Genomic DNA, 13,940 nt, shown 5'->3' with positions numbered 1-13,940 from the left:
AAAATTCCCTATGTCCTTCCATTCTTTTTTTTTTTTTTTTTTTTTTTATTACGCTGGAAAAACGCTTTGCGCGCTTCCCCCACGTGATGGAAAGTGGGGGGGTGTGTGGGACTCCCCGGAGCCCTGAACGCCGAGTGCGCCCAAGCACACCGGGTTTACCCACTAAAAAACCAGCGGTACCCTCTCCGTCTTTCGGCGGACGCCACGGGATCGCTTACGCATGCTACCGTGACGCCCTGACGGTCGGCCCGCTTATACGGGCCTTCAACAGCTAGGGGGGATTCCCAGGGTACTGGGACCCCCCCTGGTCCCTACGGCGCCTATTGAGGCGGAGGGAGAAGATGCGCGTAGCGCCTTTTCCTTCTCCCCGGTCGTCTTCTGCGGAGCGAGTCAGCGGCGGCATTTTTTTCCCGCTCCCGCTCCGCTGCTTCCTTCTGCGACATGACACTTTCGCAGAAGGAGCGCATCTCTGACCAGCACACCTCGCTACCGAGCATGGTGTTGATAACGCTCGGTAGCGAGAGGTCTCCGCCCATAGTCGCCGCAAGGATGTGCCTCTGGGGCCCCCACGCAGCACACTCGTACAGGGTGTGGTACGCCGTGTCCACTGGCGCACCACACTCGTGACAGGAGGGTGACTCCTCCCGCCGCGCTATCCCGTGCAGGTACTTACCGAAGCATCCGTGTCCGGTAAGTACCTGCGTCATTCTATACGACAGTGTGCCGTGCTTCCTCTCGACCCAGCGACTCAAGTGGGGACGGATCGCCTCCACTGTCGCTAGGCCCGCCGTGGGAGTCCCCAGATCCTCCTGCCATCGGGCGATCAGGGCTTGCTGGGCTAGAGCCCTGATCCGCCCGATCTCCGCCGACCCTGGACGGTCGCCGCGGTCCCTCGCCTCGACCCGGAACCGGTACACTTCCGCGAACACCTCCGCCTGGAGCTCCCAGGGCGGATCGCCCGCGAGAAGTGTCGCCGCAGTCCACGACACCGTACGGTACCCTCTGATGCCTCTCACCGCTATGACCCTCTGCGGCTTTCGCAGCAGAGCCCGATTTTTAGCGGTGAGGGCGTCTATCCAGATCGGGGCACCGTACAGCGCCATCGACCTCACTACGCCGGAATAAAGACGCCGGCATAGCGACCCCGGCCCTCCCACATTCGGAAGGAGGCTACCAAGAGCGGCAGCGGCGTTGATGAGCCTTGGGCCGAGATGAACAAAATGCTGCCCGAAGCTCCATCGTCCGTCCAGGATCAGGCCCAGATACTTCATCTGGGCCTGCACCTTGATAACCGTCCCCTGGACGGTGATACTCGCCCCTCGTGGGGGTCCTTTTCGTGGACCGTGAAAGAGGAGGGCCTCCGTTTTGGATATGGAGACCCTCAAGCCCAGCATTCCCATGCGGTCCACGGTGAGAGCCGTTCCGACTTCGGCAAGGCGAGCCGCCTCCCGGAAGTCCCGTCCAATCGCCGTGACGAGAGTGTCGTCAGCATAACACAACACCCCCATCCCGGGAAGGACGGGAGCCCGCAGGAGCCAGTCGAAACCGACGTTCCATAGAATTGGGCCGAGGACCGACCCCTGTGGAACGCCGCAGCCCACTCGATGCCGGACGATCCTCCCATCGACTCCCGCCCAGAGGATCTCCCTGTCCTGGAGGTACGCCTCCAGCAGTCTCCTCAGATAGGTCGGCACCCCATGGTTACTATCGGAGTGCCTCCCGTATCGTCTCGAAAGGGAGACTGTTGAAGGCGTTCGCCACGTCAAGCGACACAGCCAGGACGACCTGCCCCCGGGCCACCGCTTCCGTCGTCCGAGTCTTCAGGGCATTCAGGGCGTCGACTGTCGATCGGCCCGCCCTGAATCCGTACTGCGCCTCCGAGAGACCCGGACCGACCTCCTCAAGGTGCTGAACGAGACGGGCTGCGAGGACCTTCTCGAAGAGTTTTCCCGTCTCGTTCAGCAGCACAATTGGCCTGTATGCCGAAGGGGAATCCAACGGCCGACCTTCCTTCGGCAACAGGACCAACTTCCCTTCTTTCCAAGGCTTCGGAAACTGCCCGCTGCACAGACACTCGTCGAATAGCTCCCGAAGCCTTGCACCTAGGTATTCCAGGGCGTCGCACAGAATACGCCCTGGAACCCCGTCCGGACCCGGCGCCGTCTTCCTGGCCCTCAAGCGACCGAGGGCCATCTCCATCTCCCGCTCCGTAATCAGTGGTGAAACCACTGGGTCTTCGGTCACGGAGCGGGGCGCCATCTGCGGAGGGACGTGCTCGCCTGGATGGGGGAAGAGTTCCCCAACCAGGCGAAGGAGGAGTTCCGGTGGCATCGTCTCGATGACGGGGGCGCCTTGGGTGCGGAACTTCCCGCGTACACCGCGGTACGGGCGCCCCCACGGGTCTTGATTGAGGCCCGCCAGAAGTTCCTCCCTGGCCTTCTCCTTGGCCTTGCGTATCGCCAGCTGCAGCTCTTTTTTCAGCTGGCGATAGGCGTCCAGCAACTGTCCCTCCAAATCCGTGTCGAGGCCGTTGCGTCTTCGACAGCGGACGTAGGCCCTCCGTGCCCGACAGCACGTCGCCCGAAGGTCGGCGATTTCGGGCGACCACCAGTATACGTGTCGGCGCGGAACTCTGCGCCGGGTCCGAGGCATGGCCGCATCGCAGACTTCCTTCAGTGAACTGCGCATCCGGCCTGCCAGCTCCTCTGCGCTGGATGTCCTTCCATTCTGTTCAAACTTGCTTCATACCAAATTAAACCAAAATCGATTCAGCGATTTATCCGTAAAAGAACAACAGACATACAGAGCTACTATAATGTATACATTATTAGTGGAGGTGGTGACCACTTTAAAAGCAAGCGACAAACTGCTTCAGTGAAGCTAATAAAAAGTGCTTTAATGGAAATATGTTCATATACAGCTTTATCAATATTTCTTGTTGATACCTCTACGTTCCGGGTTTTCCTTTAATATATACTAGTCTGACGATAGACTAGTTCCGCCTACAACTAGACTGGCGTGTATAAGCTCTTTTGGAATTGACAGCGGAACTGGTAATAATCTTATGACTTATGTAAGAGTTTAGTTTAGACTAAAGACCCGCCCCGTCTTCGCTCGTGTGCAAAGCTGCTAAATAGTACTGCAGAATTTGTTTATTTACAATATCTATACAATATATAATATAATATTTTTTTAACTATATTGTCTATGTATTATATACAAAACGCTTCCTCTCGAATCACTCTATCAATTAAAAGAACCGCATCAAAATCCGTTGCGTAGTTTTAAAGATTTAAGCATACATAGGGACAGAGATAGCGACATTGTTTTATACTATGTAATAATTTCTAATGTGTAGGTTTCCAATATTAATAGGTGAACGATATATCCATTCTCTAATCGAATGGTTCTGACCTGCTTCGGAAAATTTGGAATGGCGGTGGTCCTGTGAATAAAGCTGGCTGGTCTTTGTCTTGGCCGAAATCGATCAATTGGATCTTTTTTAAATTGTTTAAAAAGAACTGGTTAGCTCGATATCTATCTTGTGATTGCTGTACACATTCTAAGCGCATTTTTTTCTAAATAAGGAAATTAATATAAATAAAAATGATTGTCAATACTCAATACAGATGACGTAAAGGTTTAACCTCCGTGCTCGAGTGGTGTGTACACCGCTTGTCATGGGTACGTCTCTCCGAGGTCTCGGATTCGATTCCCGGTCGAGTCGATGTAGATAAAGTTCATTCGTTTTCTATGTTGTACTTACATTGTTTTACTTACATTGGAATCGGAGTAATGCATGTGTCCAATATTTACTTATTTGTTTGTATATAAAAGAAGGAGTTCTTCATGAGGAAAAAGTCTCTTGCATGTACGGTGACATCCAACTTTAATTGAGAAAGCATAGTAGAATACGGCCTGAAGTGTTGTATCTAAAAAGTAACCTTCCTCTAGCGGTGTACATTAATATACTACTTTTTCCAAGTAAGGGTAGTCGTTATAAATAGTTACGTTTGACTTTGTAGACGACTCCTATGACTTGTCATCGTTACCAATATCACCCTGAATCTGCCAATATGCTTTCAACAACGCCTACGTAAGTAACCGTAGGCCGTAGTTTGGACTGAACGATGAAAATTATTTTGGCATAGATGTATTCGAACGAAACAAAATAAGTCCATTTTTAAAATCTATTTACGTACTTATTAGTTTGGGTGTTTGAGTATTACTGATTTGACAAATATTAGGTTGGGGAAAAAGTCTTTTCGCATATAGTATGTATGAACTTGTAATAAAATCTCTTTGGCTATACACTTTGTATCTGGCTGGTTTTGGTATCATTAAAAAGTTTTAATTTTAAAGAAGGCACTTCCAAATTCAAAATAGGAATTTGTGTGATTTTCATTTGTTTTTGTTGTTGTTAAAATGAGTGAATCTAAAGAAGAAATTCGATACATTTTAAAATTTTACTATAAAAAAAGCTAAAAATGCAACTCAAGCCGCGAAAAAAATTTGTGATGTTTATGGACCTAATGCAGTATCTGTGAGAGTAGCGCAAGTTTGGTTTAAGCCTTTTTTAAGCCGGAAATTTTGATATCAAAGATGCATCTCGCTCTGGTCGCCCTGTTACGGACAAAATTGATGCCATTTTTGAAAAAGTGGAGCAAGATCGGCATATTAGTAGTTACAATGTAGCTGAAGAACTGGCAATTGACCACAAAACAGTTTTGACTCATTTCAATAAAGCTGGGTACACAAAAAAGCTCGATATATGGGTGCCTCATAAACTCACTGAATGAAACCTAATGAACCGTGTACTCATTTGTGATTCTTTATTACGACGTAATTAAACCGAACCATTTTTGAAGAAGCTGATAACTGGTAATGAAAAGTGGATCACATACGACAAGAACGTGCGAAAAAGATCGTGGCCAAAGGCTGGTCAAGCTTCACAGACTGTGGCAAAACCCGGATTAACTCGCAACAAGGTAATGCTGTGTGTAAGGTGGGATTGGAAGAGCATCATTCATTATGAGCTGTTACCGCCCGGCAGGACCATCGATTCAGAACTGTATTGCGAACAATTGATGAGATTGAAGCAAGAAATTGAGAGAAAGCGGCCAGAATTGATCAACAGAAGGGGTGTGGTTTTTTACCATGACAACGCTAGACCTCACACATCTTTAGCCACTCAACAAAAATTACGAGAGTTTGGCTGGGAGGTATTAATGCATCTGCCGTATAGTCCTGACCTTGCACCTTCAGATTTTCATCTGTTTCGGTCTCTGCAGAATTCCTTAGGCAGTGTCAGGTTAACATCACGAGAGGACTGTCAAAACCACTTGTCGCAGTTTTTCGATCAGAAGCCCCAAAATTTTTACAGCAATGGGATCATGTCACTACCAACAAGATGGCAAAAAGTTATGGAATAAAATGGCACCTACATACTTTAGTCAAATGTAAATAAACTATAAAAAAAACTTTTTGAATTTTCATATAAAATACGAAGAAACTTTTTCCCCAACCTATTATAAAAGATCAATTCTTTGTTCAAATATGCTCATAAAAGCACCATTTCATAAAGTAGATTCTTCCGAGAAGTATGGACAAGAAAGCCAGAATTTTATATACACTTTTCCACCATTTTAATTACAGAGTATATAAGTGACGTACACTTAAATTTTTATATATCACACCTAGAAATCAATATACGCTAATTTCATATTAATTACTTACTAATTTTCGTCCGAGTCTTTGCGTGTGAGTGAGATAGAAGATACCTCATGTCCTTTTCTATAAATATGTAACGAACAAAATTATTATTTCTTTTACTTGGTTGAATTGAACGATTGGGTACTTAAATGTACTTATTTATTATTTACTTAAAGTTTTAGCATCAAAAAGCTCATTTAAGTTTTCGTAAAATATCGTTTAGAAATAACCACATAGTCTATTTGGTAAGTCATAAAGACGAAAAAGGAGTTTTTATTTTGTCGATTCAATCAATAATATATTTATATTAGATCTCACCTTGTAACTGTCCATACTTGGACTGGAGTGTATTTATCATTACATAGTATAAAACAGAGTCGCTTCCCGCTGTCTGTCCCTATGTATGCTTAGATCTTAAAAATTACGCAACGGATTTTGATGCGGTTTTTTTAACAGATAGAGTTCGGGAGGAAGGTTTTTGTTTCAAAATACGTGAACGATATAAGTAACAAAAATTGATAATTTTAGAAATTAATTAGTTAATATACAAATTCTGTAGTAAATTTAGTATCAGTATTGTACCCGTGCGAAACCCAGGGTGGTAGTTTATGAATAAGTATCACTGACTCACTCACCCCTAAAACTAGAATATAAAAACAGTCAGTATTCCTATTAATCGAATTAATATCAGTGTAACTACGGGCACAAAGGACATAACAACTTAGTTCTCAATGGTGGGGGTGATTTGCGATGTAATGAAAGATTACTATTTATTACAGCGCTATTGTTTATGGGAGGAGGTGACCACTTAACTACCACCAAAAGGGTCTCACCTGGTTTGACAATATGAATGTAGTTAAGCCTTTGACAAATGGCCCAATGTGTTTCAACAACTAGCGGCATAGTTAGGTACCAATATCAAAAAAATGAATGCAAATTCTTTGAATCCAGTGAGAACCTTTGTGGCAATCGCTGAATATGAATAAAGCAACAAAAGCAGTCCTCTTTGACCATTCGTGAATATCTTGAGTAGTTGGTTCATTTCAGATTTTATTATTAATTTGGCGTATGTTAAGTATGATAATTGCTTGAATGTATGCCAACGTCGTGATTGCTTTTTAATAGCATGTGTTACTGCAAATTAGAACACATTGGGTCGTTTACGTTCATCCTATTTCGAACGATTAATCGTAACTAGTCCATCGACTCAATGAATAATTAATTACTATTCTTCAGTACTAAAGAAATCAATGAAATTAAAAAAGTAAGTTTGACATTCGAAGATAAAGAAGGCAATAGAAGGCTGTTAAATTATCTTATTAGGATAAATCTATTCACTCACAAAGGCGACTCTCAAGATTGAATTAAAATCTTGCATTAGTGTGAGTAATGCTCGTGCTTACAGAATGTCTTAGTGTGTGCTTACTAAGAGTAAGGTCAGCAAAAACATACGAATGACTTTTAGACAGAATAGGGTATTATTTACCAGAGTAAAAGAAGAACTGTTTAGTTTCATGCCCTTAGTATAGTGTTGTAAAATGTCGATTCAAAAGTGCTTGTAAAAGTCTACTGGAATAAATTATATTTTGATTATTTGTCGGGACGGTTAAGAGGTCAGGTACAGCCAACAGAACAAGCATGAGAATACAAATTAGGTACCTTTTAATTTCTTATGTTGTTTAGTTTACTGGTTCTATGATCGTTTGTATACAATTACAGTCCCTTGGACCTTGAAGATGCTTAATATGCGGAAATGGAATTTGATGAAAAAATTACTGAACTCATAACAAATAATTAAATCAATAATAATGATGTCAAGTGCAGTCTCCATACAATGTTTATTAGTAATCTTAATCACTTAAGTGAGAGGTTTTGGTTTACACTAATACTTCTCACTAGAATCGGAATTAGCAGTAGATTTACATTCAATTTAATCTCATGAATGGCGATTCAAATAGTAAAATCGATTTGATGAGTACCGTATTTCGTGTCAAGAGTCCGGCGTTGTTCGCTCGGTATCTCGTGAAGGTAATTTTAGACATAGAAAGTGCAACGACCCCTGTTGCATAAATAACTGCGAAGAGATCAAGGGACGGGAGTAGATGTATATTTGTGGTACAATAAGGGTTTACATATACATTTTAGATTGAAGAACGAACATAGAATTTTTATTACAGTGAAAAATTGAACTTCTAGAATTTTCTAAATTGTACAAACAACAACAACAACAGCAAGCAATAAGCAGTAATGAGCACATGAAAATTAAGTCGTGCTAGCCTGGGCTTGAACCCACAGATAACGTTAAACAGCAATATTTGCAAATGCACCCATTTCTAAGGACTAGAGATGTAACATTTTACTTCCAAGGTTGATAGCGCATTGGTGATTGGTGATTGGTTAATATTTCTAAAACTGCCAATGTCTACAAACGTTGGTGACCAATGACCTTCAGGTGGAGCATTTGGCAATCATCAATGACAAATGCAGTCCAGTTTAATTGATAATATTAATAGAATTTTCTTAATTTTACAAGCTTTTATATAAATTCACTAACAAATACCTCAGAGTATAACTTTTACTTTGAATTTAAAACGTTTTTGTTATTGAGTGTAAATGAGGTTTTTTACTATAATAAAACGGTAATTGTTTTTTGTTTTTTTCTAGTAATATTTGTCTTATCTTTTCATATTTATCTTATCTGTTTTTTGCGTTTTAAAAACGAGCAAAACCTCTTTTGCGCGACTAGATCGTAGCTCATATTTCTTTTTAAGACGAGACACGTGTTGTGTGTCATACGATCTCTATTATATAATATATTTTTATTTATTCCACTTTGAACTTTATGACTTTAGTATAAGATGAAAATTTAAGTGCACATAAAGTTGTGATACTTTATTTTTAACTAAATATGATCGTGTGAGTTTGATATGTTTTTGTTGTTGTGGCTTTGTTTAGGTATTATCTATCTATATAATTTCTAAAATAGATGGAAGATTTAATTAATTTATTCATGATCAGCTCCATAGCCACAATCGGATCCCGACCACCCCCAAACTGTTCATTTAAGCTGCCAGTTGTTGCATATTGAATGTGTGTGTGTGTGTACATGAAAATTTTATCGGTTGCAACTTTTCAATTCTTATCTGTACACGAGTGTCTATTTGTAATATTAAAATAACCGTTTTTTACTAAATGCAATATGTATGTATATACGGTACATGTATCATTTATCGTATAAGTATACATGCATATCAAATACAAGTCACATTTTTTACAATTTTTGTCTGTTTGTTACGGCTAACCTCTGGAGCGACTTGACCGATTTTGACGGCATTTTCACTGCCAGATAACTGATGCAATAAGGAGTAACTTAGGCTACTTTTATTTTAAAATTATATATAAAATTTCATTTGAAATGAAAATAATACGAAGTCGGGGGAAGAGTTAGTTAAATAGTTAGTAGTTCATAAATAAAACGATTGCTGATGACGCATGTTTTAAAACAATGAGCATCTAAGTACACGTGTACATCTGCACTACGTACATCTTTACTGATACTCTGTCTGTTTGTGAGTTTTTTAAGGGCCAAACCATTGAACCGAATCTGATGCAATTTCCTATGAAGGTACCTTGAACTGCAACGAAGTACAGTTTAGTTTTAACGCTTAATATCTGACCTCTCAATTTTAAATAAATTTTCATAGAATTTATATATAAATAGATATAAATGGAACATACATCTCTTTGAGTTTAAAACGTATCAATCACCTAAAACGTCTTCAGATATTTTGTAAAAACAAACAGTACGTAATATATATGACATATAAAAATATATTAAAGAATTATCAATTAAAGATTTCAAGGATTGATTAACCCATATCAAAGTATAAGGCGTTGATGAATGAAATATCAAGTAATTAAAAATAATTTGAAAAGAGAACGCAAGTAAAGCTATGTTTAATATTTTTGAATTTATCGTAACTCACTGCTAGATAGCGCTGTAGTACATTAATTTCTGAGAAACTTTCAAAGTGTGAGCAGAAATGGCCCAGTGGTTAGAACGCGTGCATCTTAACCTATGATTGCGGGTTCAAACCCAGGCAAGCACCGCTGATTCATGTGCTTAATTTGTCTTTATAATTCATCTCGAGCTCAGCGGTGAAGGAAAACATCGTGAGGAAACCTGCATGTGACAAATTTCGTAGAAATTCTGCCACATGTGTATTCCACCAACCCGCATTGGAACAGCGTGGTGGAATATGTTCCAAACCTTCTCCTTAATGGGAGAGGAGGCCTTTAGCCCAGCAGTGGGAATTTACAGGCTGTTGTTTGTTGTTTTGTTTTTCAAAGTGTATGGGCGTGTGAGAGACTCATGGGATTCTAATATACATGAAAATACCAGCGATATCCAGTGTAACTCTTCGCTCCACGTGATCAATTCAACATGATACCGTTCATCTATACTAATAGTATGGACATGTCTCCTTTCGTGTTCTAAATGATACTTTAGTATATTATGACAGCTATTAAGAACGGGATACTGGATGATTTTTTAATTTTATTTGATGGAGCTCAGTATTTCGACATTATCTACGAATGCCTTGTTCACGAGACTGAACAAAACAAAAAAAATAGGGTATTCTGATTTATTTCGTTCTAAAATCTAAGGACGATGTATTTGTCTATCTATTATTATTTTATAATAATACCTGATAACCAGTTTTTAGCGACACGATTCGGCGACATTTGCTTAATTACCATATAAATCGCAATCGTGGCCCTGAAATCGTTTGTATTTCCGCTCGACTCGGATTTCCGGTGTCTGTGAAACTCTTGGACTAGAATATATTATTCTATAATCATAATATTCCATTAAGTTTTTATGGAATCCGAAGTGAATTAATTATTTTCCTGGCGTAAATATCGTTAATAATGCGAATGATAATCAGCTTAAATGCTTTGAATCGTAATATAAAATTACGAGTAATTGTCGTATCTTAGCAGATAAAAAAATATTAGAGGTAGTTTAGCGAGATGACTTAGTATATCCCAAATAGATAGGTATTTGGGATATACTAAGTCATCTCGCTAAACTAAAACTAACCAAAACCATTCATTTGTATGGACCATACATTTTGTATGGACCAAGTGACTGATGCGAAGAAAGGTTTGATGTGTTCCACTATAAAAGTGCTCTTTTGGTGGTAGGGCTTTGTGCTCGTTTTAGTAGGTACCATCCACTTCTCAGATTTTCTACCGCCAAACAGCAGTGGTTAAAGGGGGAGTGAGTCAGAGTAACTACAGTCAAAACGGACATAATATCAATAAAGGGACATTAGTTTCGAAGGTCAGTGGCGCATTAGCGATGTAAGGAATGGTTTATATTTCTTACAGAGCCATTGTCTATGGGCAGAGGAGACTTTTTGCCATCAGGTGGTCCATTTGCTCGTCCACCTACATCACAAAAAAAATTGAACTGTGTAACGAAAGTTGTACTTGAAATATACAATTTACTCGTTAGTGTTTGTTTGTTTTTGTGATTGGGTTAAGGTACTTACCATATCAGAAACTTGCCTGTTACTAGATATAATGTCCATCTTAATCAGCTAAACGATGCGAGCAAAAACAAGCTCATACAATGTTATATCGTTAAACTCGAACTACGTCAAAGATAAATACAATAGAAAAATGATATACTACTATACTAATTTTCCATTCTAATTGTAGTTTTTATCAGCCGTGACTATAGTTATGCTATTTAGTTACAGAGAATCAATAGTGTTCTAGTGATACTTTATCAATACATGTTATAAAACAAAGCCCTCCGCCCGCGTCTGTGTATCTATATGTTCGCAATAAGCTCCAAAACCAATGAACGGATTTTCATGCGGTTTTCATTAATAGACAGAGGGATATATAAAGGAGATTTAGGTGTATATATTTTAAGGGGTTTTGTGTAAATAAGTTGAAATAGAACGACAATTGTTAAACATGTCAGAAATAAAAAAATATAAATATAAGGTCAAATAGTGTTCATGTGTAATTGGTACGTAGCAAGCCTAAAAATAATTTTGAAGTATTTTTAAGTAAACCCAGTAGTTTGACGACCTCCATGGTCGAGTGGTGTGTACACCGGTTTTCATGGGTACGCCACTCTGAGGTCCCGGGTTCGATTCCCGGCCGAGTCGATGTAGATTACCATTAGTTTTCTATGTTGTCTTGGGTCTGGGTGTTTGTGGTACCGTCGTTACTTCTGATTTCCATAACACAAGTGCTTCAGCTACTTACATTGGGATCGGAGTAATGTATGTGATGTTGTCTCATATTTATTATTATTATTAAAAAAATACCTAATGCGAGAGCAAATCAGTAATTTTTATAATATAAGTGTTATCGTTTCTTTGTTTGAAAACGTTTTGTGACGCGCGACTCCGTTTGACAAGTTAATGATCACATGTAGTTACATCAGATCGGAAAAAACGTAAACATTGTAATAGGTTTTAATGAAGTATTGAACCGGCCACTTCAAAATGTACGACAGATGTGTGGCCTAATTTATAATTGGCTCTAAAGCTGCGTTCTCACAGACGATAACGTATTCTCATGAGGGCAATTCAATCTATCTATCTATAATTTTAAAGATCTGAGTTTACATAGGGATACACAGCGGCATGCAACTTTGTTTTATACTGATATTATAATAAGCCGAGATTGCCCAGTAGTTCGAACGCGTACATCTTAACATACTTAAATCGAGGAAATCTACATGTGTCAAATTTCATTGAAATTCTGCCACATGTGTATTCGACTAGGCCGCATTGGAACAGCGCAGCGTTGTGGAATATGTTCCAAACCTCCTTAAAGGGAGAACAGGCCTTAGCCCAGCAGTGGGAAATTTACAGTCTGTTGCTGTTGTTGTTGTAATGATAAAGATTCAGACAAGTAAATAACAGGATTTTTCTTTTCTTTTTCAGCTACAACCAGCGGCGGTCACCGTCGCTAGTGTTAAGATGCGTTCGTTATTAGCGTACTACGCTGACGCAGTGATGTCGGCGGCGGCTCGTGGAGCTGGCTGCGCGCTCGGCTGCAGCGGGCGCGGGGACTGCTTGAACGGCACCTGCCTCTGCGAGATACGGTACTCGGGTGATGAGTGCGCTGGACCGAACCTGCCTTACCATGCTTGTAAGTACCTCTTCAGAATTGGAGTGATTTTTCTTCTAAGATGATGAGAGAGACTGATGATTCCTAATGTTGTCTTCAATTTTCGCGATTATTACACATTGAAATAAAACTAGTTTTAAGGGATTTGAATCGTGTATATTATTTTTAATTTTTAACATAAATAATTAATATACGCGATTCAAATCCGTTAAAACTAGTTTTATTTCTGATGATTCCTATCTAGAGTTCGGAAGGCAATAGGATTAAAATACGAAATCAGAACCAAATGAAAATCAAGTGGGCTTATCAAAGCACTTTGATTCTCTATGTTACTATGTTGAATTATATGTAAAGCTATCACCACTTGTGTTTGTAATTCATCTCGTGATCAGCGATGAAGGATAACACGAGGAAACCTTCATTATGGATTTGAATGAAAGTCACATGTGTATCAATAATAAGCTCCAAAACTTGTCCTCAAATGGAGAGGAGGCCTTAGCCCAGTAGTGGGACGTTTAAAGACTGTGTCCTTTTCTTACCACCATTGTCTTTTACTAACCAACGAATGGTAAAACGTCGAGTCGAGATGGTCCAGTGATTAGAACGCGTGCATCTTAACCGATGATTGCGGGTTCAAACCCAGGCAAGCACCGCTGATTCATGTGCTTAATTTGTCTTCATAATTCATCTCGAGCTCAGCGGTTAGGAAAACATCGTGAGGTAACCTGCATGTGATAAATTTCATAGAAATTCTGCCACATGTGTATTCCAACCCGCATTGGAACAGCGTGGTGGAATATGTTCCAAACCTTCTCTTCAAAAAGGAGAGGAGGCCTTTAGCCCAGCAGTGGGAATTTACAGGCTGTTTCTCGTTGCAGGCATCGGGGGCGTGTTCCTCCTGGTCGCGTTCGTCTGTGCAGTGCAGCTCACGATATGCGTGGTCACCGAGTACAGGCGACTGAAGGCGCCCACATTCCTGAGGGCCTGCAAGGTTACGACTCAGAAGATGCTGTATCTGGTCGCATTCCTCGCGTCTCTGATCCGCGGCGCGTATTTTGTTTCTCCGG

At 40.8% G+C, this 13,940-nt stretch overlaps 1 protein-coding gene across 3 annotated transcripts in view; it reads left to right on the top strand.

The window, feature by feature from the left end:
• The window catches only part of LOC124540050, a 103,355-nt gene that overhangs the window by 47,825 nt on the left and 41,590 nt on the right, over positions 1–13,940 (top strand). For all 3 annotated transcript variants that reach the window (XM_047117454.1, XM_047117453.1, XM_047117455.1), the window contains exons 2-3: positions 12,687–12,894; positions 13,752–13,939. In XM_047117454.1, the coding sequence (XP_046973410.1) occupies positions 12,723–12,894; positions 13,752–13,939 (360 nt within the window). In that variant the 5' untranslated portion in view covers positions 12,687–12,722. The remainder of the gene's footprint in view (positions 1–12,686; positions 12,895–13,751; position 13,940) is intronic.

Source organism: Vanessa cardui, chromosome 24 (genome assembly GCF_905220365.1).
Source record: "Vanessa cardui chromosome 24, ilVanCard2.1, whole genome shotgun sequence".
Taxonomy (NCBI): domain Eukaryota; kingdom Metazoa; phylum Arthropoda; class Insecta; order Lepidoptera; family Nymphalidae; genus Vanessa; species Vanessa cardui.
The sequence above is the reverse complement of the archived record's forward strand: the minus strand, read 5'-3'. Positions and strand labels throughout refer to the sequence as shown.